We start from the raw sequence: 20,394 nt of genomic DNA, 5'->3' as shown, positions 1-20,394 counted from the left end.
GAGGCGGAGTCACAATAAAGTCCGATTCCTCAGACGTGAGGCAGAGAGGAGACGCTGCCATTAAAGGAGCATTGATCTTTGGTTCAATAATCGGTGGCACGCGTCCTGTTACTGATTCACGAATGTTCATGATTGAGGCTCAGACAGTGAACGACCCAACCCAAAGGGTGAAGCTGTGACTGAGATAAACCCCCCAACAATGACCCAGCTGGGGGGGGCAGCCTCCGCATTTAACCTCTGAGCTCATTAAAAATTCAGCGGAGTAAACAGGAGGCCAACAAACAGCAGCAGAACCTTCCCTTGCTCAGTGTTGCTGAGGGACTGTGAGAGAGAGAGAGAGAGTGTGTGTGTGTGTGTGTGTGTGTGTGTGGGTGGAGGGGGGGGCAACACTTGTCTCGTGTTCAGTAAATTCTGCCTGTAGATGGCACTAAACCCCCGGTGCCATCACAGAACACAAGAACCCATGCAGAGAAATGAATGTTCTAAAGCGAACGTTGTGCTGTCGGTGCAGGAGTCAGCAGCAGCTCAGAGAACCACAGTGGTAGAACTTCTGCTGCTTCAAATAAACCCACTCAGAGTGTGTGTGTGTGTGTGTGTGTGTGTGTGTGTGCGCGTGTGTGTGAGGGAATTGTTCACTTTCTTGACTGGGGTCGTTAAATCGATGCCTTCTCTTTTCTGAAAATGTAAAACTACGACCAACCTGCTTCTCTACATCCAGCAACTCAGTTTTGTGTACCAGTCTGGTGTTTACTGGTGGATCTGATGTAGAACTGAACCTCCACCATCCACCAGTCTGGTGTTTACTGGTGGATCTGATGTAGAACTGAACCTCCACCACCCACCGGTCTGGTGTTTACTGGTGGATCTGATGTAGACCTGAACCTCCACCATCCACCAGTCTGGTGTTTACTGGTGGATCTGATGTAGAACTGAACCTCCACCATCCACCGGTCTGGTGTTTACTGGTGGATCTGATGTAGACCTGAACCTCCACCATCCACCAGTCTGGTGTTTACTGGTGGATCTGATATAGAACTGAACCTCCACCATCCACCAGTCTGGTGTTTACTGGTGGATCTGATGTAGAACTGAACCTCAACCATCCACCAGTCTGGTGTTTACTGGTGGATCTGATGTAGAACTGAACCTCCAACATCCACCGGTCTGGTGTTTACTGGTGGATCTGATGTAGAACTGAACCTCCAACATCCACCGGTCTGGTGTTTACTGGTGGATCTGATGTAGAACTGAACCTCCACCATCCACCGGTCTGGTGTTTACTGGTGGATCTGATGTAGAACTGAACCTCCACCATCCACCGGTCTGGTGTTTACTGGTGGATCTGATGTAGAACTGAACCTCCACCATCCACCGGTCTGGTGTTTACTGGTGGATCTGATGTAGAACTGAACCTCCAACATGCACCAGTCTGGTGTTTACTGGTGGATCTGATGTAGAACTGAACCTCCACCATCCACCGGTCTGGTGTTTACTGGTGGATCTGATGGAGAACTGAACCTCCACCATCCACCGGTCTGGTGTTTACTGGTGGATCTGATGTAGAACTGAACCTCCACCATCCACCGGTCTGGTGTTTACTGGTGGATCTGATGGAGAACTGAACCTCCAACATCCACCAGTCTGGTGTTTACTGGTGGATCTGATGTAGAACTGAACCTGCTAACGTTCTACAGCTCTACTCTGATGATTTCTGGGCTGTAGGAAAACTTTTAAAGGCCGATTGTCAACCAAGTCAGAAATGTTGAATTCAACCAAAGTAACAAATTGTATTCTTTTCATCTCCGGGCGATGAAGTCAACATTTGCATTGTGATTGAAAGTACAAACTGAATTATAGATCGATGGTAGTGTTTGATTCCCCTGAACGTGGTGCAGTGGTTTTAGTTCTCAACAGAACCAGAAGAACTTTACTGTTTCATCATACGTTCCAAGAGGCTGCTGTCATTCAATGAGCTGGAACTAAAATGATAAACCACATTGACCACCAACCCTGGCGTTACGCTGGCGAAGCCGACAGTCCAATCAGAATCAAACGTGTTGCAGCAACGATGATTCTTACAACTGAAAGACATTTTAGTTTGGAAGTTGTGTTCAGTGTCACCAGAAAAATGGAAATTTGTGTGCAGGTACACAAAGTCCATCCATCCATCCGTCCATCCATCCATCCATCTTCTCCCTCTCCTCCTGTTCAGGGTGGTGGGGGTGGAGCCTATCCCAGCAGCCTTCCCCCTGGACAGGTCACCAGTCCATGGCAGGGCCAACACATAGAGACAGACAACCACTGGCTCTCCCAGCCACGCCTACGGTCAATTTAGAGTCTGGATTAACCTGGTCCCTCTTGATGTCTTTGGACTGTGGAGGAAGCTGGAGAACCAGAGAGAACCCAGCAGGAACAGGGAGAACATGGAGACTCACCCAGAAAGACCCCGTGCTGCAGCCGGGGCTCCACCCACAACCTTCTTGATGGGGGCCACAGTGAGGACCACTGCTCCACCCACAACCTTCTTGCTGGGGGCCACAGGGAGGACCACTGCTCCACCCACAACCTTCTTGCTGGGGGGCCACAGTGAGGACCACTGCTCCACCCACAACCTTCTTGCTGGGGGCCACAGGGAGGACCACTGCTGCACCGGGCCGCTCGGTATACAAATTAATAGATTATAATGAGACACAACAGAGCTTTGTGTTTACGCTTCCGTTCGGATTAAAATGTGATTTAATGTTAATTACCGAGCTGCTTCAGATATGAATGCTAAACTAGGCTAAGCTAAGCACCAGCACGTCCTCGCGTCACATGAGCAGACATTCGAGTGGCATCGAACAACTGAATCTCAGCAAGAAAGTGAATCTCCAAAAATATTCCCTCGGTAAGTTTTACTTCATCCTTTGAAGTATCTGGCAGCAGATGAAGTATTTGTCCCATGGGTGGCGCTGTGGTCTGGAGCCTGGTGGAGCAGTGAACAGCAGCTATGAGTCATGGCTATGATGGTGACATGCGAAGGTCAGTGAACCCGTGTTACTGTGTTCTGTCTGGGCTCCTACTTCAGGTGGACCAGGTTCACGCCTCCGGCTAAAAACAAGAGCTGCAAGTTGCCGGAACTGAAACTGGACGGTGACCTGGACTACCAGGAAATGTGCTGTCGAACTGTGTGGTATGGAATGTTTTCATATTTCTTTGTTCACCCAGGTAAGTAATAGTGTTCTCTATATAGATTCATTAGGTTTTCCTGCAGTCATAAAACATTACAGAAAAGTTGAAACATCACACAAATACACAGACATGGAACACAACAACAGGGCATTCACTACATGTATTTCTTTTTTAAAAACCAGTAGGCAAAGTAGCCCATCCCCCCCAGCGAGCCCATGAGAAAGGAGGCCCCGAAGAAGGATGGCGGCTTCTTTTTTACCAACCGGAAGGCGTTGGGTAGGACGGCGGACAGGAGCGTTGTGTGGATGTCACCTAAGACCTTGCGGAAAGCGTAGCGTTTTTGCACACGCACAAAAAAGGACTGCAGGTTGGGTCGGCTGCCGTCCTCCCAGTATTTCTTAGAAAGTCCCAAGAACTTGAGCCTGTGCAACAAGGCTCCCAGGCAGATATCTGCTAGCGTGAATTCAGGTCCACAAAGCCACAACTCACACTTCTGACCTGCTGGGGCAAGAAACCAGACTCAGTGTCGGAGGTCGGCGTCATCGTCACAGAACCCGTCTGACTTACCTTGATACTCTATTTTCCTTTTCTCCAGTTCCGCCTCCACTTGGTCTAAGACCATCGCTAACTCGCCCAGGATCTTCTTCAGGTAGGTCACGTTATCGTGGTCCAAGATTTTTGCCTGAAAAAAATGAGAAAGAAAAACTTTCTCAACTGTTACGCTTTGTCACAAGACCGGCCATGTTTCCCGGGTCACACAGGGGTCAAGGGTCATCTAGCCCAGGGTTGTATCGGCTGGAGGGTTTTAAAGAGCCGTCCTGGACCTTTAGAACATTGGAGACACACACATGAACTCACACACACACACACACACACACACTGGTGCATCCATCACGTCGTGTCCAGGACCCTCATCATGTTTCTGACCGCGTGGATTAAATGTTCTCTGTGGTGGCTCCAGCTGGATTGGTGTTCAGGTGGACGACAGTCGCACATCACATGACCAGAAGCAGCTCGCAGAGAACATTTTAAGGATTCTGAAGTTGTAAAACTCCAGCCTGCTGATAACTGAGTACAAATGCCAGCGACCCATGAACACCGTGAACTCACCATCAGCTTCTTCTGCTTGGACAGGTACGGCTCCGTCAGCTGAGGCTCCTCGTGGTCCAACTTCATCAGCTCCGTCGCCGCATTGGCCAGATGTCCTGCACATACATAAACACACAAAAATACTGTCACCGTGTACAGCACAAATATAAATACAGCAGTTTTCTGGTCTGTTGTACTGTCAACTGACCAGCTGAGAGGCTGCAGATGAAAACCAGATGAAGCCAAAGCAGGAAGGATGGAAACTGATTGTATGAGGCAAGAACGGGTTTGCTGATTTCTTCCTTCTTGTGTAGTTTAACGATATTTTGTGCTGTAACTTTTGGATCTGAAGTTTCTATTGGTCTAATAGTCACTGATGAGTGAGTTTGACTGAATGTGGTTATTTGTTCATCTTTTCTGTCTGGAACAGGCTATTTCATTGAAGTTTAACGCTGGCGGTACCGTGTCTTTAAGAGGTAGCTGCCTCGCGCGCTGGAAGGTGACGTCATTGAGCCGAGCAGCCTAGGCCGGGCTCGCGCTCGCGGGCTTCTACCGTGTCCCGGCCTGTATTGTTTTGAAAGCCAAGTTTGTAGATACTTGAGTGACACTTGTGGAATAAATGTCTGTCTTTTTCCCAACATGACCTGAACTTGGAGAGGATTTTCAAAGACAGCAGTGTTTTGGACTCGTGTAAGCCAGGAATACCTGCTAGCCAACATTGGCCGCTACCTTCGCAACAACAGCCTTTCTGCCTGTGGTTCGCCTGTGGACTGAGACTCCGTTGCAGTTCGTGGACTCTGGAACGGAGAGGAAAGCTCTCTCCAAGGGCTCAAGTAAGTGCAGCTGCTGCCGATAAAGGCTAACGTGTGAACCGAGGGCATAACTGTGCTAATTAGCACCCGAGGACGGTTATCCGTGTGCGCGCTTGGAAAGACTTCGGATCGCTTTGTTGAATTAAGCTAACAGCAGCTAGCAGCTGGAAGGGGCTCGTCTTGTCTTAGGAATCATGGCGGAGGACGAAGATTCAGCCACACTGGAAAGACGACAAGTCTACAGTCAAAGCTATGGAAGAAAATAAAGTATGGTCAAGGAAAGCTGCACTGACTCAGCTTACGGCTAAAAAGAATGAGAGGCTTCATTTAATGGACGATGATGGCAGTTTGGAGCTGATTAAAACCAATTTGGTTGTCGAGTCCATTAAGCTCTAAAGAGAATTTAGCGAGCTGTACATTTCTGTTAAAGAGTTGTTATGGCAAGTTACCTCAGAGGAAGAAGTGATGACGGGAGTGATCAAGAGAAGTGGTTCACACCAAAATCGGATTCATTCAAGGGCGTCAATGATCACGTTGATGCTTGATTAGCAGATGTCCATGAACGTACGGAGGAGGCAAGAGAAGTTATGAAGATATTAAACCATCTGACAGCACATCAGAATTAAGTTCAAACATTCTCAGGCACGCTCTGGTCGTTCTTCTGCCTCTTCGGCACACTTGAAAGCAGAATTGGAAAGGGCTGCACTTTTGGCAAGGGCAGCAACACCGAAAAAGAAGGAAGCCTTGGAAAGGCAAGAAATAAAGCTGAAGGCCGAGAAGGAAGACCTTGAGCGTCAGACAGTTTTAGCTGCTGCAGATGCTGAACTTTAGATTTTGAAGAAGCCGATGCTCTAAAAAAGGACAATGAACAGCCTAAGCCATGGGAGCAGCCGGCTGTGATAAAGGATGGTCATGGAGAGTCTGGAACGGGCCAGGAAGTGACCACTGACCATCATGGGAATCCAAGCCATCATTCTCCAATGCTGCAAAGTCATCTTCATCAGCTACAGGTGATGAAGATGACGATGATTCTTCTCTGAATAGCAGTTCTGCTTAAAGTGTGGCAGGTGCATTGGGTTTGCCCACTGTAAGGCGACCTCAAAGGGACATTACAGAATTACTGATCAACTCAAGAAAAACACGCACACTCAAAAAAATGTCACCAAAAAAATTCAGAGGTGCAGGGCCAAATTAATTCATGTAATAAGAGGAAGGGCCAGCAACACTCGTGTCCTTCTATGCTCCAAAGAGCTTTTTAGTGCACATAAGGCTTAACACAAATGGGCTTCTTCAAATATGACTTTCCTGATAGTAACCAAGAACAGCTGGAGATGTCCCAAGAAGACCTCCAATTCATGGACAGTGTTTCACAGTCTGCCAAATTGGTAAAGGGGCATTGCTGTGTTTCTCCACCACTAAAGAACAAGGAGCTTCAAATGCCGAACAATCGCGTTGTAGCAGAACAGCAGACCTTAAACTTGAAGAGGACGCTCCTCAAGAATCATTGGTTCCAGGAGGACTACATTGCTTTTATGAATGATATGATCACCAAAGGCTTTGCAATGAAGGCTGCCGATGAAGAGATGGACCGCAACGATGGAAAGGTTTGGTACATTCCACACCATGGAGTGGACCATCCTAAAAAGCACAAGCTGCGTGTCGTTGTCACGTTGAACGAGCAACTTCTCCAGGGACCAGACCTCACCAGTTCCTTAACTGGAGTTCTCACAAGGTTCCGCCAAGAATCTGTGGTGACTATGGCTGATGTGGAAGCCATGTTCCACCAGGTAAGGGTCCCACAAGAAGACGCTGACCTCCTTTGGTTTCTGTGGTGGCCTGGTGGAGACGTGAACAAACCACTGGTGGAATACAGGATGGTCTTGCACCTATTTGGTGCTCCTTCATCACCGAGTTGTGCGAGCTACGCCCTCAGCAATGTGCTGATGGCAACAGGGACCTGTTTGATGCTTCAGTAATCAGCACAGTGATGTACCATTTCTACGTTGATGCCTTAAGTCAGTCAGCTCCAAAGAAGAGGCGATGTTACTCTGTCGCAATCTGGAAGCCATTTGTCAGAAAGGGGGCTTCAGGTTAACAAAGTGGATGAGCAACAGTCGGGTGGTACTGGCAGCGATACCTGAGAAGGAACTGGCAAAGGAAGTAAAGGATCTCGATCTGGATCAAGATTCACTCCCCATGCAAAGAACATTGGGAATACAATGGTGCGTCGAGTCTGACCAATTCAAGTTCAGGGTTGTCATCCAAGATAAACCTCCCACCAGAAGAAACATTCTCTCCTTGGTGAGATCTGTCTATGATCCGTTGAGATTCTTGGCTCCGGTGGTTCTGCCTGCAAAAAAGATCTTGCAAGAGCTCTGTCGGGTAAAGCTCAGCTGGGATGGCATGATTCCAGATCATTTTGCACAACAGTGGTTTGATTGGATTAAGGATCTACAGTTGCTCACTGAAATTGGGGTTGATTGATGTTTCAAGCCAGTCCATTTTGGAGAGGCTACAAATGCTCAGCTGCATCATTTTTTTGTGGTTTGAGCGAAGAGGGCTGTGGCACAGTTACCTGTGTAGTCCAGCAGAACAGCAAAGGCCAAATCCATAGCGCGTTTGTCATGGGAAAAGCTAGGGTTGCCCCACTCAAGCCCATCACCATCTCCCGCCTGGAATTGACAGCGGCGCCTATGGCAGTGCACATGGATGGACTGATAAGGAAAGAACTGGAGCTACAGCTTGTGGACAGACAGCACGGCTGTGCTCAAGTATATAAACAATGAAATAACAAGATTCCACACATTCATAGCCAATAGAGTGGCGGAAATTCGGAAGGTGTCAACAGGATCTCTATGGAGGCACGTTGGCACACACTGGAACCCTGCCGATGATGCATCAAGGGGACAGAAAGTGAATTCCTTTGTGCAGAATCAAGCCTGGATCTCTGGACCTGTCTGTCTCACCCAGTCATCCGACAACTGGCCAGAGAATCCTGATCGTCTGACAGATCTCAACGCCGCAGATCCAGAGATCAAGAAGAATGCCACCATAAATGCTGTTGCAGGAGGAGAAAAAGCTGACGCAATGCAGACGCTAATTGAGAACTACTCCTCATGGATGCGCATTAAGAAAGCAGTGGCATGGATTCTTAAGGTGAGGAACACATGCTCTGCATGGTGAAGAAGAGAAAGGAGCAAAGAGTAACCACTGCACTGTCTGACACGGATAAGGATGAACAAATACGGCAGTTGCACAGGTTTATGGTGAACTACAAGACAAGCCTCAGCAAAGTAACGCTCACGGTGGATGATCTGAAAGAGGCTGAAGTAGAGATCACACGCCACTGTCAGAGAACAAGGTTCCAAGAGGAAATCAACTCTTTAAAAAAGGGAGAACCAGTCAAAAGGAGTAGCCACATATACAAGCTAAACCTGGTTCTTCAAGACGGTATTCTGAGAGTTGGAGGCAGGCTCAACTGTGCCCGCCATGCCGTCATTAATTGGCGACCCATTACCGCCCCTTCCAGTGACCCCAACGATCTAGAGGCACCAAATCACCTCCTACTACTGAGGACCAAGCCATCTCTACCCCCCGGACTTTTCAAGACAGAGGATCTCTATGCACGTCGAAGATGGAGGCAGATCCAATATATGGTGGACTTTTTGGTTTGCAGGAAGTGGTCACGGGTGTCGCGTAACTTTGTGCCAGGGGGCATCGTTTTGCGGGTGGATGAGACTGCTCCAAGAAACTCATGGGTCATTGGCAAAGTCATTGAGGCACTGCAGATGAACGTTGACTTGTTTGCCGGGTTCATCTAAAGACTAAGACCAGTGAATTAGTCAGACCCATCACCAAGGTCTGTCTGCTCCTAGAAGCAGTATGAGACGGTGGCAGTGTTGGGCACGCTACTTTGAAAAAGTAATTTGTTATAGTTACTAGTTACTTCTCACAAAAAGTAACTGAGTTACTCCACTATGAAAGTAAGTAGTTACCAGGGAAAGTAACTATTGTGTTACTCTTTTTCTTTTAAGTTTAAAAATGTCAAAGAATTTATTTATTTAATTAATTTATTTTTTTTGCTTCTGAGGCTCTGAAGGAGTCAGAATCAGCTGCTGACAGCGGCGGCCTGTGTTCAACAACATCAAGGCCTCTCCGTTCCTTCAGTTCTGTCTGTGTCAGTTTTTGTGGGGCCGGGCAGAAAAATCCAGCTGTGGCTGCTTGGACGCGTGGCTCCTGTCCTTCTTTGTTAGCGGAGCTCCCGTTAGCAGCACCTGTTGCTATCACCGTTAGCGGTGTCAGCGGTGCTTCTGGCCTCTAGTTTAGCAGAAGCCTGGGCCGTCCAGAGGCGCCTCACTAAACTGGAGCTGCTGAAACTGGACGTTGACAGGCTCTTTGCTCTGGGACGACATGACCTACACTCAACATGTAGATTTTGACCTTTAACCTCCATGAAGTTAAAGTAGTGCCAATATTTCCATCTTGAAAACGCCATCTTAATCACGCGACTCCGGACTCGCCATCCCTGATAGTTTGTGTGTGTGTGTCCTGCTACGTGCTGGTTTGTGTGTCAGCACCCGCCCGCCTGATGTCTCTGGTTGGCTGAACATGAAATCTTACTCTGTCTTAGCCAATCATCACTCCTGAGGCGGTTATCTTGCCCCTCCCCCCTCACAAAGGAGGAAAAAACACGCATTTGCGGCTCCTGTGTCTGTGTGAACCTTGTCGGATGAAAGCTTCAATGAGTCGATTCAGTAATGCGGAGTTACGGCGTGTTGGTAATGGTAATGGCGTTGTAACAATAGAGAAAAGTAATTAGTTAGATTACCCGTTACTGAAAAAAGTAACAGTAACGGCGTTTATTTTAACACCGTTATTCCCATCACTGGACGGAGGTAAAACTGGCCTCCTTCGGCAAGTACGAGAGACTTCTAATGTCAGAAGAAAGAAGTCAAGACTCAGGAGTGTTCTTATGACTGTAGTTGCCCCATGTTTATTTTCATGTTGTTTGTAATTGTTTCTAAGTTTAGAGAACAATTAGGGGTCGGATATGTATGAGGCAAGAACGGGTTTGCTGATTTCTTCCTTCTTGTGTAGTTTAACGATATTTTGTGCTGTAACTTTTGGATCTGAAGTTTCTATTGGTCTAATAGTCACTGATGAGTGAGTTTGACTGAATGTGGTTATTTGTTCATCTTTTCTGTCTGGAACAGGCTATTTCATTGAAGTTTAACGCTGGCGGTACCGTGTCTTTAAGAGGCAGCTGCCTCGCGCGCTGGAAGGTGACGTCATTGAGCCGAGCGGCCTAGGCCGGGCTCGCGCTCGCGGGCTTCTACCGTGTCCCGGCCTGTATTGTTTTGAAAGCCAAGTTTGTAGATACTTGAGTGACACTTGTGGAATAAATGTCTGTCTTTTTCCCAACATGACCTGAATTTGGAGAGGATTTTCAAAGACAGCAGTGTTTTGGACTCGTGTAAGCCAGGAATACCTGCTAGCCAACATTGGCCGCTACACTGACCACTGGGTGAGAACCAGAACGGTTCTCGTAAGTTAGTTTGATGACCAGTCAGAGTGTTTGTGGATTACTGAGCATACGCCTGGAATAAGACGGCGTGGATTATCACTGCCGTTAGGTAAAGCAAGGTTATTTTATTTATAGCCTGTTTTCACCACCAGTTTGTCTCCAAGGGCTTCATGGCATCGTAACATCCTCTACTCTTAGAGCCTCACATCGACAGCAGAGGAGGATCCCTCATCCCGGATGGACAGGAGATGTTGGTACAGACAAGACACCAGTTTATAACACAGAATGGAGGAAACATGGAAATGTTAATAACAGCTGAAGAAGGAAGCTTCTGGAAGGGGAGGCAGGGAGAGCAAGCCAGCTTGATGGGGGACTGGATGGTAGACTGGTTCATGGGAGGGGAGGCAGGGAGAGCAAGTCAGCTTGATGGGGGACTGGATGGTAGACTGGTTCATGGAAGGGGAGGCAGGGAGAGCAAGCCAGCTTGATGGGGGACTGGATGGTAGACTGGTTCATGGGAGGGGAGGCAGGGAGAGCAAGCCAGCTTGATGGGGGACTGGATGGTAGACTGGTTCATGGGAGGGGAGGCAGGGAGAGCAAGCCAGCTTGATGGAGGACTGGATGGTAGACTGGTTCATGGGAGGGGAGGCAGGGAGAGCAAGCCAGCTTGATGGGGGACTGGATGGTAGACTGGTTCATGGGAGGGGAGGCAGGGAGAGCAAGCCAGCTTGATGGGGGACTGGATGGTAGACTGGTTCATGGGAGGGGAGGCAGGGAGAGCAAGCCAGCTTGATGGAGGACTGGATGGTAGACTGGTTCATGGGAGGGGAGGCAGGGAGAGCAAGCCAGCTTGATGGGGGACTGGATGGTAGACTGGTTCATGGGAGGGGAGGCAGGGAGAGCAAGCCAGCTTGATGGGGGACTGGATGGTAGACTGGTTCATGGGAGGGGAGGCAGGGAGACCAAGCCAGCTTGATGGGGGACTGGATGGTAGACTGGTTCATGGGAGGGGAGGCAGGGAGACCAAGCCAGCTTGATGGGGGACTGGATGGTAGACTGGTTCATGGAAGGGGAGGCAGGGAGACCAAGCCAGCTTGATGGGGGACTGGATGGTAGACTGGTTCATGGAAGGGGAGGCAGGGAGACCAAGCCAGCTTGATGGGGGACTGGATGGTAGACTGGTTCATGGAAGGGGAGGCAGGGAGACCAAGCCAGCTTGATGGGGGACTGGATGGTAGACTGGTTCATGGGAGGGGAGGCAGGGAGACCAAGCCAGCTTGATGGGGGACTGGATGGTAGACTGGTTCATGGAAGGGGAGGCAGGGAGACCAAGCCAGCTTGATGGGGGACTGGATGGTAGACTGGTTCATGGGAGGGGAGGCAGGGAGACCAAGCCAGCTTGATGGGGGACTGGATGGTAGACTGGTTCATGGAAGGGGAGGCAGGGAGACCAAGCCAGCTTGATGGGGGACTGGATGGTAGACTGGTTCATGGAAGGGGAGGCAGGGAGACCAAGCCAGCTTGATGGGGGACTGGATGGTAGACTGGTTCATGGGAGGGGAGCGCAGGCCAGTAGCACACACAGAGAAAAACCTGTTGGTGAACTCAAAGTACCTCAGTAGTTTTATACTTTTAAGGAATAAAACATTCCGGTGGCAGCGTTTTGGTGGAACTGTGATTGTGTTTATTGGACTCCTTCGCTGCTTCTCTCAAATTTTAATCTACTGAAATACAAATATAAAAAACCGATGGTGTGTGAATGTGTGAGTCTGCAACATAACACAAAATCACAGAGGATTTTTCCGACAGTATGACTGGACCTGAAGCAGAAAGATGCTGGTTAAACTGGTCAAAACGCCATCAATCCTCCAGAGGTCTCAACTAACAGGTCATCCAGCGTTCCTCTGGACCAGAGCTGCAGACTTTAATCTAGTCTAGCCTGACCTGATGGAGGGAGGGAGAGAGAGAGCACGCTGGGAGGCTTGTTATTGGGTGCGTGACCTAGCAACAACACTACAATGTGGTGGAGTCTATGGAGCAGTGGTGAGTGTCCTCAAACCGTCAGTCACAAACACAGGAATGTCTCCTAGCGACGTGTTCAGTGTTGCTGCTCTGTCACCTTGAACAGGTTCAGGAGTTTCACCCGTGTGTCTAGAAAGGCCGATTCAACGGCTACGCCACTACTCTTGTTCCCAGAAACTGAGAGGAACTCGCACCAACTTCCTGGTCTCTTACTGTCCATTGTCCAGACACAGACAGAGACCCTGCTACGCTAGTTAGCTTAGCACAGTGACTGGTAGCTCAGTACTGCAGCCCTGGTTTTGGGTTGACCGCCTGGAGGGAACTCCTTCTGAACTGTTCTGCCTCAGGGATTTAAGTGAGAACAGTTTGGGGGTCAAAGGTCACAGTCATGTCACATGCCCATGGTGTTTATCCCAAACAGTTTTTTTGGCAAATCAGAGTGAAATATCCTGACATGTCTAACTGAAAAAGTTCTGGAGGTCAAAGGTGTAAGGTCAAGGTCAGTGTGCCTGCCACCCATCGAGACCTACGACTGTGATATTTCCACCTTGTCTGTGAGAAGCAGATTATTTTGATGTCTATAAATAAAGAGGATCATAACAAACGTGTATTTATGGAACATCCAATCATTCTTCTTCTACTGCAGACATGCTAGTTCCTTTGGCTTCAGTGAGTCGGCGTCACTTACTACGTATTTCAGCGGTGGCGTACTTTGGGATCATGGAGTCGGTGGTGAGCTCCGGGTGCAGGATGCAGCCGTGTGTGTAGGCGTCCATGGGCAGACCATCCAGCAGGTGGCGGTACTGCTGCACGCGCTCATGGACCGGCGAGTCCGGGTCTGGAATCAGCGGAGCCACCGTGTCTGCAGGTAACACACACACAACGGTGTTGCAGTTATTCAACACACACACACACACACACAATAAAAACACAACTAGATGATGAAAGCATCATTTGAAGTCTATCAGCAACCATTGTGATGCTTTCTGCCTCCAAACCACCTAATAAACCAGCTGTGGCAGTGGGGGTCTTCAGGTGGACCCCCGCCGCCCCCCCAGCCCAGTATCTGCTCCTCCAGGAGCCTCGAGTCATGTGATATCAGTGTCGGTTTAATAAAGGGGTTTTTTTCTTTCATGATCTCAGAGAAGTACGACACCGCTTCACAGGACAGACGGAGCTTTTATCTCTGCGGGTCACAGCAGCGCCGGCCAACATTCGATTGCCACTAGAGGACAGAGGAGGAGGAGCTGGAGGGTGGAGCTGCACCTGGCAAAGCGCCACAGAGCTGAGTAATCTGTCCTAAGGCCAGCACGGCGTGGTCCTGCAGAACCAAGGTGGAACGGTGACATCAGCAGCTACAGGCCACGTCTGACTCCTCTGGTGGCACAAACGGGACGAGAGCTCAGATCACTCGTACTCAAGCCTGGAGAATGTCTGAGGAACCCCGGTTGGACCCATCGGGTCCCTGCTGCTCATCTAGAACATCTCCAGGCCACATGCCAGTATTCATCAGAGCTCCACCTGAGGGGGAAACCGGGCCTGGGACTGGTGTCTATCAACTGAGAAAACAAAACACAAATACACCAGAAATCCTGCAAACACGGCAAATTAACGCTCTGACAAAAAAAATGCAGTTATGAATTTAGATGAAAAGAGGGAACAGCAGCTTCTGTTTCTGCCTCTGTTCCTCCAGCAGGGGTCCATCATCCAGCCCCCTCATTCACTCAGAACACTGCCAGAATTCCTTCAGATTTGGGGGTCAAAGGTCACTGGGACCGTCCCATCATTCATGTTTGTATGCATATATGAATGACGTGGTCACATTTCAGCATTCCTGCTTGTGAAAACATGCAAATTAGTGACTGAACTCCATTGCCCAGAACTCCTCACTGCTGAGGCTGCTTCCTGTAGCAGCTCTGATTGGTGGACAGTCATGTGACACAGAGTGGCAGGGTGATGGAAACCGAGCCCTAACTGGGTCAAACGGTGGATTCAAGCTTATAAACGACGATGAGCAACATGACGTTGATTCAGTGACGTTCCAGAGGTGAACCGGACCGGCCTGAGACCAGAGCTGTCGTGTGCTACATCATCACTCCATCACTAAATGACGCAATAACAATACGTGACAGTAGAATACTGCAGTAATACACTACTGCTACATGTTAGTGTTACTCAACAATAAAGAATTTCAGATGACCTGAAAACATTTTGCTGGTCAGAGGTCAAGGCAACTGTGTCAGGTACACAGTATTACAGTATTTCTAGTTGTTTTTATACTCAGTAGGGAGAAAAGCATGGCCGACTCCCTTCCTCCCCCAGGCCCTTCCTGCTCTGCTGCTCCCGGGATGTTATATAACCGACATTAATGTAGACCACGCCCACCGCCACTACAACATAACACGGAGAGAGAGAGAAAGAAGGATTGTCCTCAGGACGACTGGATTGTTGAAGTCACTACAGAACCATCTTCTGTCTTCCATCCCTCCATCTTCACCCTCTCCTCCTGTTGAGGGTGGTGGGGGTGGAGCCTATCCCAGCAGCCTTCCCCCTGCACAGGTCACCAGTCCATGGCAGGGCCAACACATAGAGACAGACAACCATTGGCTCTCCCAGCCACGCCTACGGTCAATTTAGAGTCTGGATTAACCTGGTCCCTCTTGATGTCTTTGGACTGTGGAGGAAGCTGGAGTACCAGAGAGAACCCAGCAGGAACAGGGAGAACATGGAGACTCACCCAGAAAGACCCCGTGCTGCAGCCGGGGCTCCACCCACAACCTTCCTGCTGGGGGGCCACAGTGAGGACCACTGCTGCACCCACAACCTTCTTGCTGGGGGGCCACAGTGAGGACCACTGCTGCACCCACAACCTTCTTGCTGGGGGGCCACAGGGAGGACCACTGCTCCACCGGGCCGCCCTCTTCCATCTTCATCACAGTTAATATTCAATATTTACTTTTACTCGTTTGCTGGACTCAGTCGTATTGCTGCTGTTGTTGTCCAGTTGCCCAACATCTGCCTCCAGCTGTTGGCCTTCCAACCACTGTTATCTGTCAGTACTACTAGTACTGCACACTGCTACTCTGTTCATGTGCTGAACCTGTTTATGGAAGTTTTAATAACTTGCTGGATGTCGATGGGATCCAGGTGATGGTGATGGTTCTGGGTCCGGACCGCCACAGCTGGGCCTCCTGCCTGTGTAGTACTGATACTAATACTGCTAATATCAGGTTCCGATAAGAAATCTATTGGAAACTATTGAAAAACCTAAACATGGTATTTGCAGACATTTGGATTCAAACATTCCCATCTGCTATGCGTTTGTGTGACCTGCTCGGACTCAGGACCGCCAGCAGCTGCTGTGTTCATCTGCTGAATTTAGGCTCCGCCCCTCAAACAGCCTTCACACGACCACAGGTGGTAACCATACCTCCCACAAAGTTCTTCTCCAGGTAGTCGATGATCTGGTTGTAGTCGCTGATGATGGTGTCCCCGTGCAGGAAGACAGGCACCTCCTCGCCCAGGTTCAGCCTCATGAACCAGGGCTCCTTGTGCTCCTGCAGGGGGAGGCTCACGTCCCTCTCGTCACACACCAGCCCCTTCTCGTTGATGACCAGACGCACCTGCACGCACGGGAACAGGAAGTCAGTCGCTCTGACATCATTCTGCTTCCAGTCATGCTTCACATGCAGTGTAAAGTACTGCGAGTACACACCACTAAGTCTAAGACACACTGAATACTTGCACTGCAACAAGTACGCAGATACAAGGACAGTTAGTTAAAAACATGATACACAAAGCCAGTGGTGAAAGAAGTACACAGCTCCTTCAATAAAGTAGAAATACCCAGATATGGTAGTACTCAGGGAGAACATGGATGATGGATGGATGATGTTCAGCAGAAGAAACCCTGGCGTGAGAGGATCTGAGGATGTATGAAGGAAGATGGAGGAGTGACACTGGCGGAGGGAGGTGGAGAAGCAGGTGGTGGCTGATGGTGCTACATGTCAGAACTGACTGATGTAGTACCAGAACTGCAGTACTGATGTGGGTGGGTGCAGCTGGAAGTACTGATGTCAGACACTAACACAATCATTGTTGCAACAATCGCTGTTACACAACAACATTGGTGCCAACGAGCTCCAGATACTACAGTGCAGCAGCAGCAAGTACTCACAACTACCAGTAAATACTCAGTCGCGCTGTCTGACATGATCGCGCCTGCGTGGAGACGAGTGACCAGCAAGGGGCAGCAGTGCTCACACTCAACCTGCTTCACTGCTGATGAAACCTGAACCAAGTGCTGAGTCAGAAAACATCACCAGACCCAAACATGACGAGGCAGATTTGTCCGGCCCCCAGGAGTCCTTATAGTACTGGTCTAGTAAACCGGCCCCCACCTGAGGGAGCGGCACCCCTGCACAAGCACCAGAGGGAGAAGTTCCCTGAAAGATCTCTGGCAGAGACAGGTTCAGTTTCAGGAACATAGGAGAACCTGAGACTGTCTGAGAGAAAACCCTCAGGGGAAACTTCTCCCAAGCCTCTGCAGAACAGCTGACGTGCGCCGAGGTGATTCTGCCACAAAATTAAGTTATATGCAGTTTTCTGTCATGTTGGTTTAGGCACGTTCATAGTTTTACTAAAGTACTCATTAAGTGTGTAGTTGTACTGCAACGTCTGGTGTCACCTGCAGCCTGACATCAGCAAATCCTCCTAAATTCACTCCAGCGTTTATTCTTCTTTGGTGTGTCATCATTTTTATTTGGTTACTTATCTAACTGAAGTACTGAAACAACTTGTTATTGTTCCTACTGTAAGCAGTAGTAGTGATTACTCTTGTACGCTGATCACTGATACTACTACTACTACTACTACGAGGGCCATTGTGTTCTAATCAAATCAGCACAAGCAGGTGGAGCAATGAGCAGCAGAGGGAAACCAAGTCATTTAATGTCTGCTACGCTGAGCCGCCGCTGCAAGCTAACAGCTGGCTGGTTCCTCCATGTTTGCTGGCCTCATCGAGACAAACCACACGGGTGGAGAACAGGAGGTGCGTTGAAGGTTTGAATCCCGGCCGCCTGTGAAGTCGCCAGCTCAGTGTTGATGTGTGAAACTGGCCAGGGAACGCGCGGCCGCTCGGATCAGGGTCCATCTGGCGCGTCTCTGTTGTATCCGCCATGAATCGCTCACACGAAGCAGCGGACCAGAGAGTTTGGAGGCACAGTCACAGTTACACTTTTCGCTCAATAACAGGAACTTGCTGACTTCATAATCCCTTGAACATCAGACGCTGAGCTAACGGTTGCTGGTGCGTCATCACTCGCTCGCTGTCATGCCATCGAACCGCTTCAGTTTTAGTGTATTTAGAGGGACACTGTTGTGCAAACAGAGCCACTACAGCTGCTGCAGAGTTTCTGATCACGTTTGTGTTGCATTCACGCACAAAACGATTCAGCCCAGTTCCAGCACAGTGGACAACCTGGCGCTTGACCTCTTAATCTCATAAACGCTGGCAGAGCAGGCGTCATCTTACAACGATGGCCACCCTCCACTGGGAAAAGACACAGCCGTCATGGCGGGGCAGAGCCTCCTCCGTCCTGGGACCTGTCCCTCACTGGGCCAGGGAGGACAGACCCGTCTGATCCAGGATTTATTAGGACTCATTTATCGCCAGATGCCGAGAGCAGGATTTCATTTTTGATTGGAAATTTTTGCAAAGTGTTGGCTCCAGACGTGGTCAGCCTGTGGTGCAGGCCGAGGTTCTCATTACATTGCAAAATACGTCATGCAGCAGAATATTGAACAGCTAAAAAAACCTGATCGCATCAGAGGACAGAGATACAGTCCTGGAGGGATGAGGCATCTCTGTAGACCACCAGGAAGAGATCATCTCCATGGTTCCCTCCACCAAAACCATGTCTATGGAGGCTCTCCCGCATGCTCAAGTCCATTACGTCTATGACAAGCAGACACCGGTCGGTTCCACCGGTGCCACAACGCCACGCCGGACTCAGAGAGCAGGACATGAATCCTCCTCATCGTTGATGTAATACTCACCTGCAATAACAGGAACCAATCAACCAATCACAGCAGTGAGTCAAAGCATCAGAAACACTCGATACTCCATGTCCCATAATGCTACTTGATTGTGTCCAGTGTCCAGGAAAACATTTTCAAAATCCCATTCACATTTGTGATATCAGAGAAGCTGATTCAGGGTTCTGACTGTTCATGTCCAGCTGGAACCATTTCTGTTTGGTGTCTTTGATACTTTTGTCAAATCCCTTTGAAAACAAAGACTTCTCTGGTGCGTTGCCAAAAACGATTGCTTGTTTTGGAATTCCTTCATTTTTATGCTCAAACTCAACCTTCATCTGCTTGAGTGCAAAAACCCTGCTCAGGTCTGACCTCATCAGGCGGGTTCGCGACAGGACGGACCAACCCATCGTGGACTTCCTGTGTATGAACAAGCATTGTATAACCAGGGCAGGTGTGTGCTCAGGGTGAGACCCACGCTAGTTAGCTTAGCACAATCAGTCGTAGTGGAAGGGAAGTGTTAGCATACATCACTCGACCAGCGAGAATAGGGTCTGATTCTACAGTTAAAATAGCAACACGGCCACAGTTCTGTCAACGCACAGACAGCCTCAGGCTAAAGCCTGCTAACACTTCCCATCCACTACCATTCATTGTGCTAAGCTAACTAGCTTGGGTTTCAGCTCCCTGTCTTCTTGTCTGACTTGGGGGAAGATGGGCAATGAGACATTCCCTAAAAGTCATCATGTTCCTTCAAACATTTAACCCTTAACCCCTCATTGTGACCTGCTGTGACCCCCCCCCCCACACACACACACACACACACACACACAGAGCAGAGGCAGACGTGCTCCCTGTGTTTCCTCAGGCTGAGCAGAGGTGGGAGCTCTGCAGTGCTGCTGTCATCCACATCCAGCCTGTTGGTTCAGACACCCAGAGAGCAGCTTCCTCCGTCAGCTCCTCCTCAGGACCACACCACCGTCTGCTGATGTGATGAAGCAGCAGCGGTGGGGGTGGGGGTTTGTTTTGCACATCATTTCATCTATTATTCAGAGTGTCATGTGTCACAGGTGAGGAGAACCGAGGCCCAACAGCTCCAACACGCGCTGGATGATTTAAGCCAGGCAGCGGAACACCGACCAACAGCCCGGGACCGGAGCCCCGCTGCTGCAGCCCCTGCACCCCAGACCCTCCGCCTGCAGCCGCAGGGTCGCACCGACACCCTGCAGCTGCCAGAAGTCCCACCGTGCCCGGCTGCAGCAGCCGCACAGAGCCGCTCCGCGCCGGAGCGTCGCGTCACGCAGAGGCGCCTCCATTTTCCAGCGCCGCTCTCTTACCTTCTGGGAGGCGAAGGACTGCGTCCAGTGGTACAGCACCAGCCGCTCTTTGTTGAAGGGTTTGGGCTCCGCTGCCGGCTCCTCGCTCTCCTCCCCGTCGGTGCTCTTTCCGTCCTCGTCCATGGCGGAGATGGGCCACCAGCTACAGTTGGTGGGGGTGACATGGTTGGAGGACGCCATGACGGAGCGTTTAGTGCGTGTGGAGGAGAGGAGAGAGGAGGAGAGGAGGGAGGGAGGGAGAGAGAGAGAGAGAGAGCGAGGAGGAGGGGAGGAGGATGGGTGGGTTCGGGGGCGGGGGGGTCAGCAGCTCGAGCCCAGCATCACCGGTCCACGCGCCAGCGGCAGCATCCGTCAGGTCCGGACGGCTCCGGTGCTGGAATCAGCTCCGGACGTGCGTCAACAC

The 20,394-nt window shown here is 49.9% G+C and overlaps 1 protein-coding gene and 1 long non-coding RNA gene across 5 annotated transcripts; one reads left to right on the top strand and one right to left on the bottom strand.

Moving 5' to 3' along the window:
- Positions 1-1,253: 1,253 nt before the first annotated feature.
- Positions 1,254-20,394, bottom strand: gdap1l1 (ganglioside induced differentiation associated protein 1-like 1). 4 transcript variants are annotated; one of them, XR_015117792.1, is made up of 7 exons: positions 19,992-20,394; positions 16,049-16,241; positions 13,307-13,480; positions 4,282-4,376; positions 3,739-3,853; positions 2,436-3,672; positions 1,254-2,320 (listed from the first exon to the last, which is right to left on the bottom strand). XR_015117792.1 is itself a non-coding variant. In XM_086213000.1 (6 exons), exons 1-6 carry the CDS (start codon positions 20,169-20,171, stop codon positions 3,326-3,328), a joined length of 1,104 nt encoding a protein of 367 aa, XP_086069126.1. In that variant the 5' UTR covers positions 20,172-20,394; the 3' UTR covers positions 1,254-3,325. The 4 variants fall into 4 exon arrangements, 2 of the variants coding, with proteins under 2 accessions (XP_086069126.1, XP_086069127.1); XR_015117791.1 differs by having other exon boundaries at positions 1,254-2,566; positions 2,613-3,672; XM_086213000.1 differs by having other exon boundaries at positions 1,254-3,672.
- LOC147255338 (uncharacterized) lies at positions 4,740-15,793 on the top strand. The gene is made up of 3 exons (XR_015117793.1): positions 4,740-5,093; positions 13,265-13,486; positions 13,762-15,793. It is a non-coding gene; the product is annotated as an uncharacterized LOC147255338 (long non-coding RNA).

The sequence above is a fragment of the Aulostomus chinensis genome, chromosome 9, assembly GCF_037954235.1.
Source record: "Aulostomus chinensis isolate RoL2024-O1b breed Wild chromosome 9, RoL_Achi_v1.0, whole genome shotgun sequence".
Lineage (NCBI taxonomy): Eukaryota > Metazoa > Chordata > Actinopteri > Syngnathiformes > Aulostomidae > Aulostomus > Aulostomus chinensis.
This window is presented reverse-complemented; position numbering and strand designations above follow the sequence as displayed.

Coding starts and splice junctions, on each gene's coding strand:
- gdap1l1 (XM_086213000.1), bottom strand. CDS start 20,171: ATGGCGTCCTCCAACCATGTCACCCCCACCAACTGTAGCTGGTGGCCC. Junction 16,242..19,991: donor AGTCCTTCGCCTCCCAGAAG/GTAAGAGAGCGG, acceptor CCGTGCGTGCAG/GTGCGTCTGGTCATCAACGA. Junction 3,854..4,281: donor CCAAGCAGAAGAAGCTGATG/GTGAGTTCACGG, acceptor CATTTTTTTCAG/GCAAAAATCTTGGACCACGA.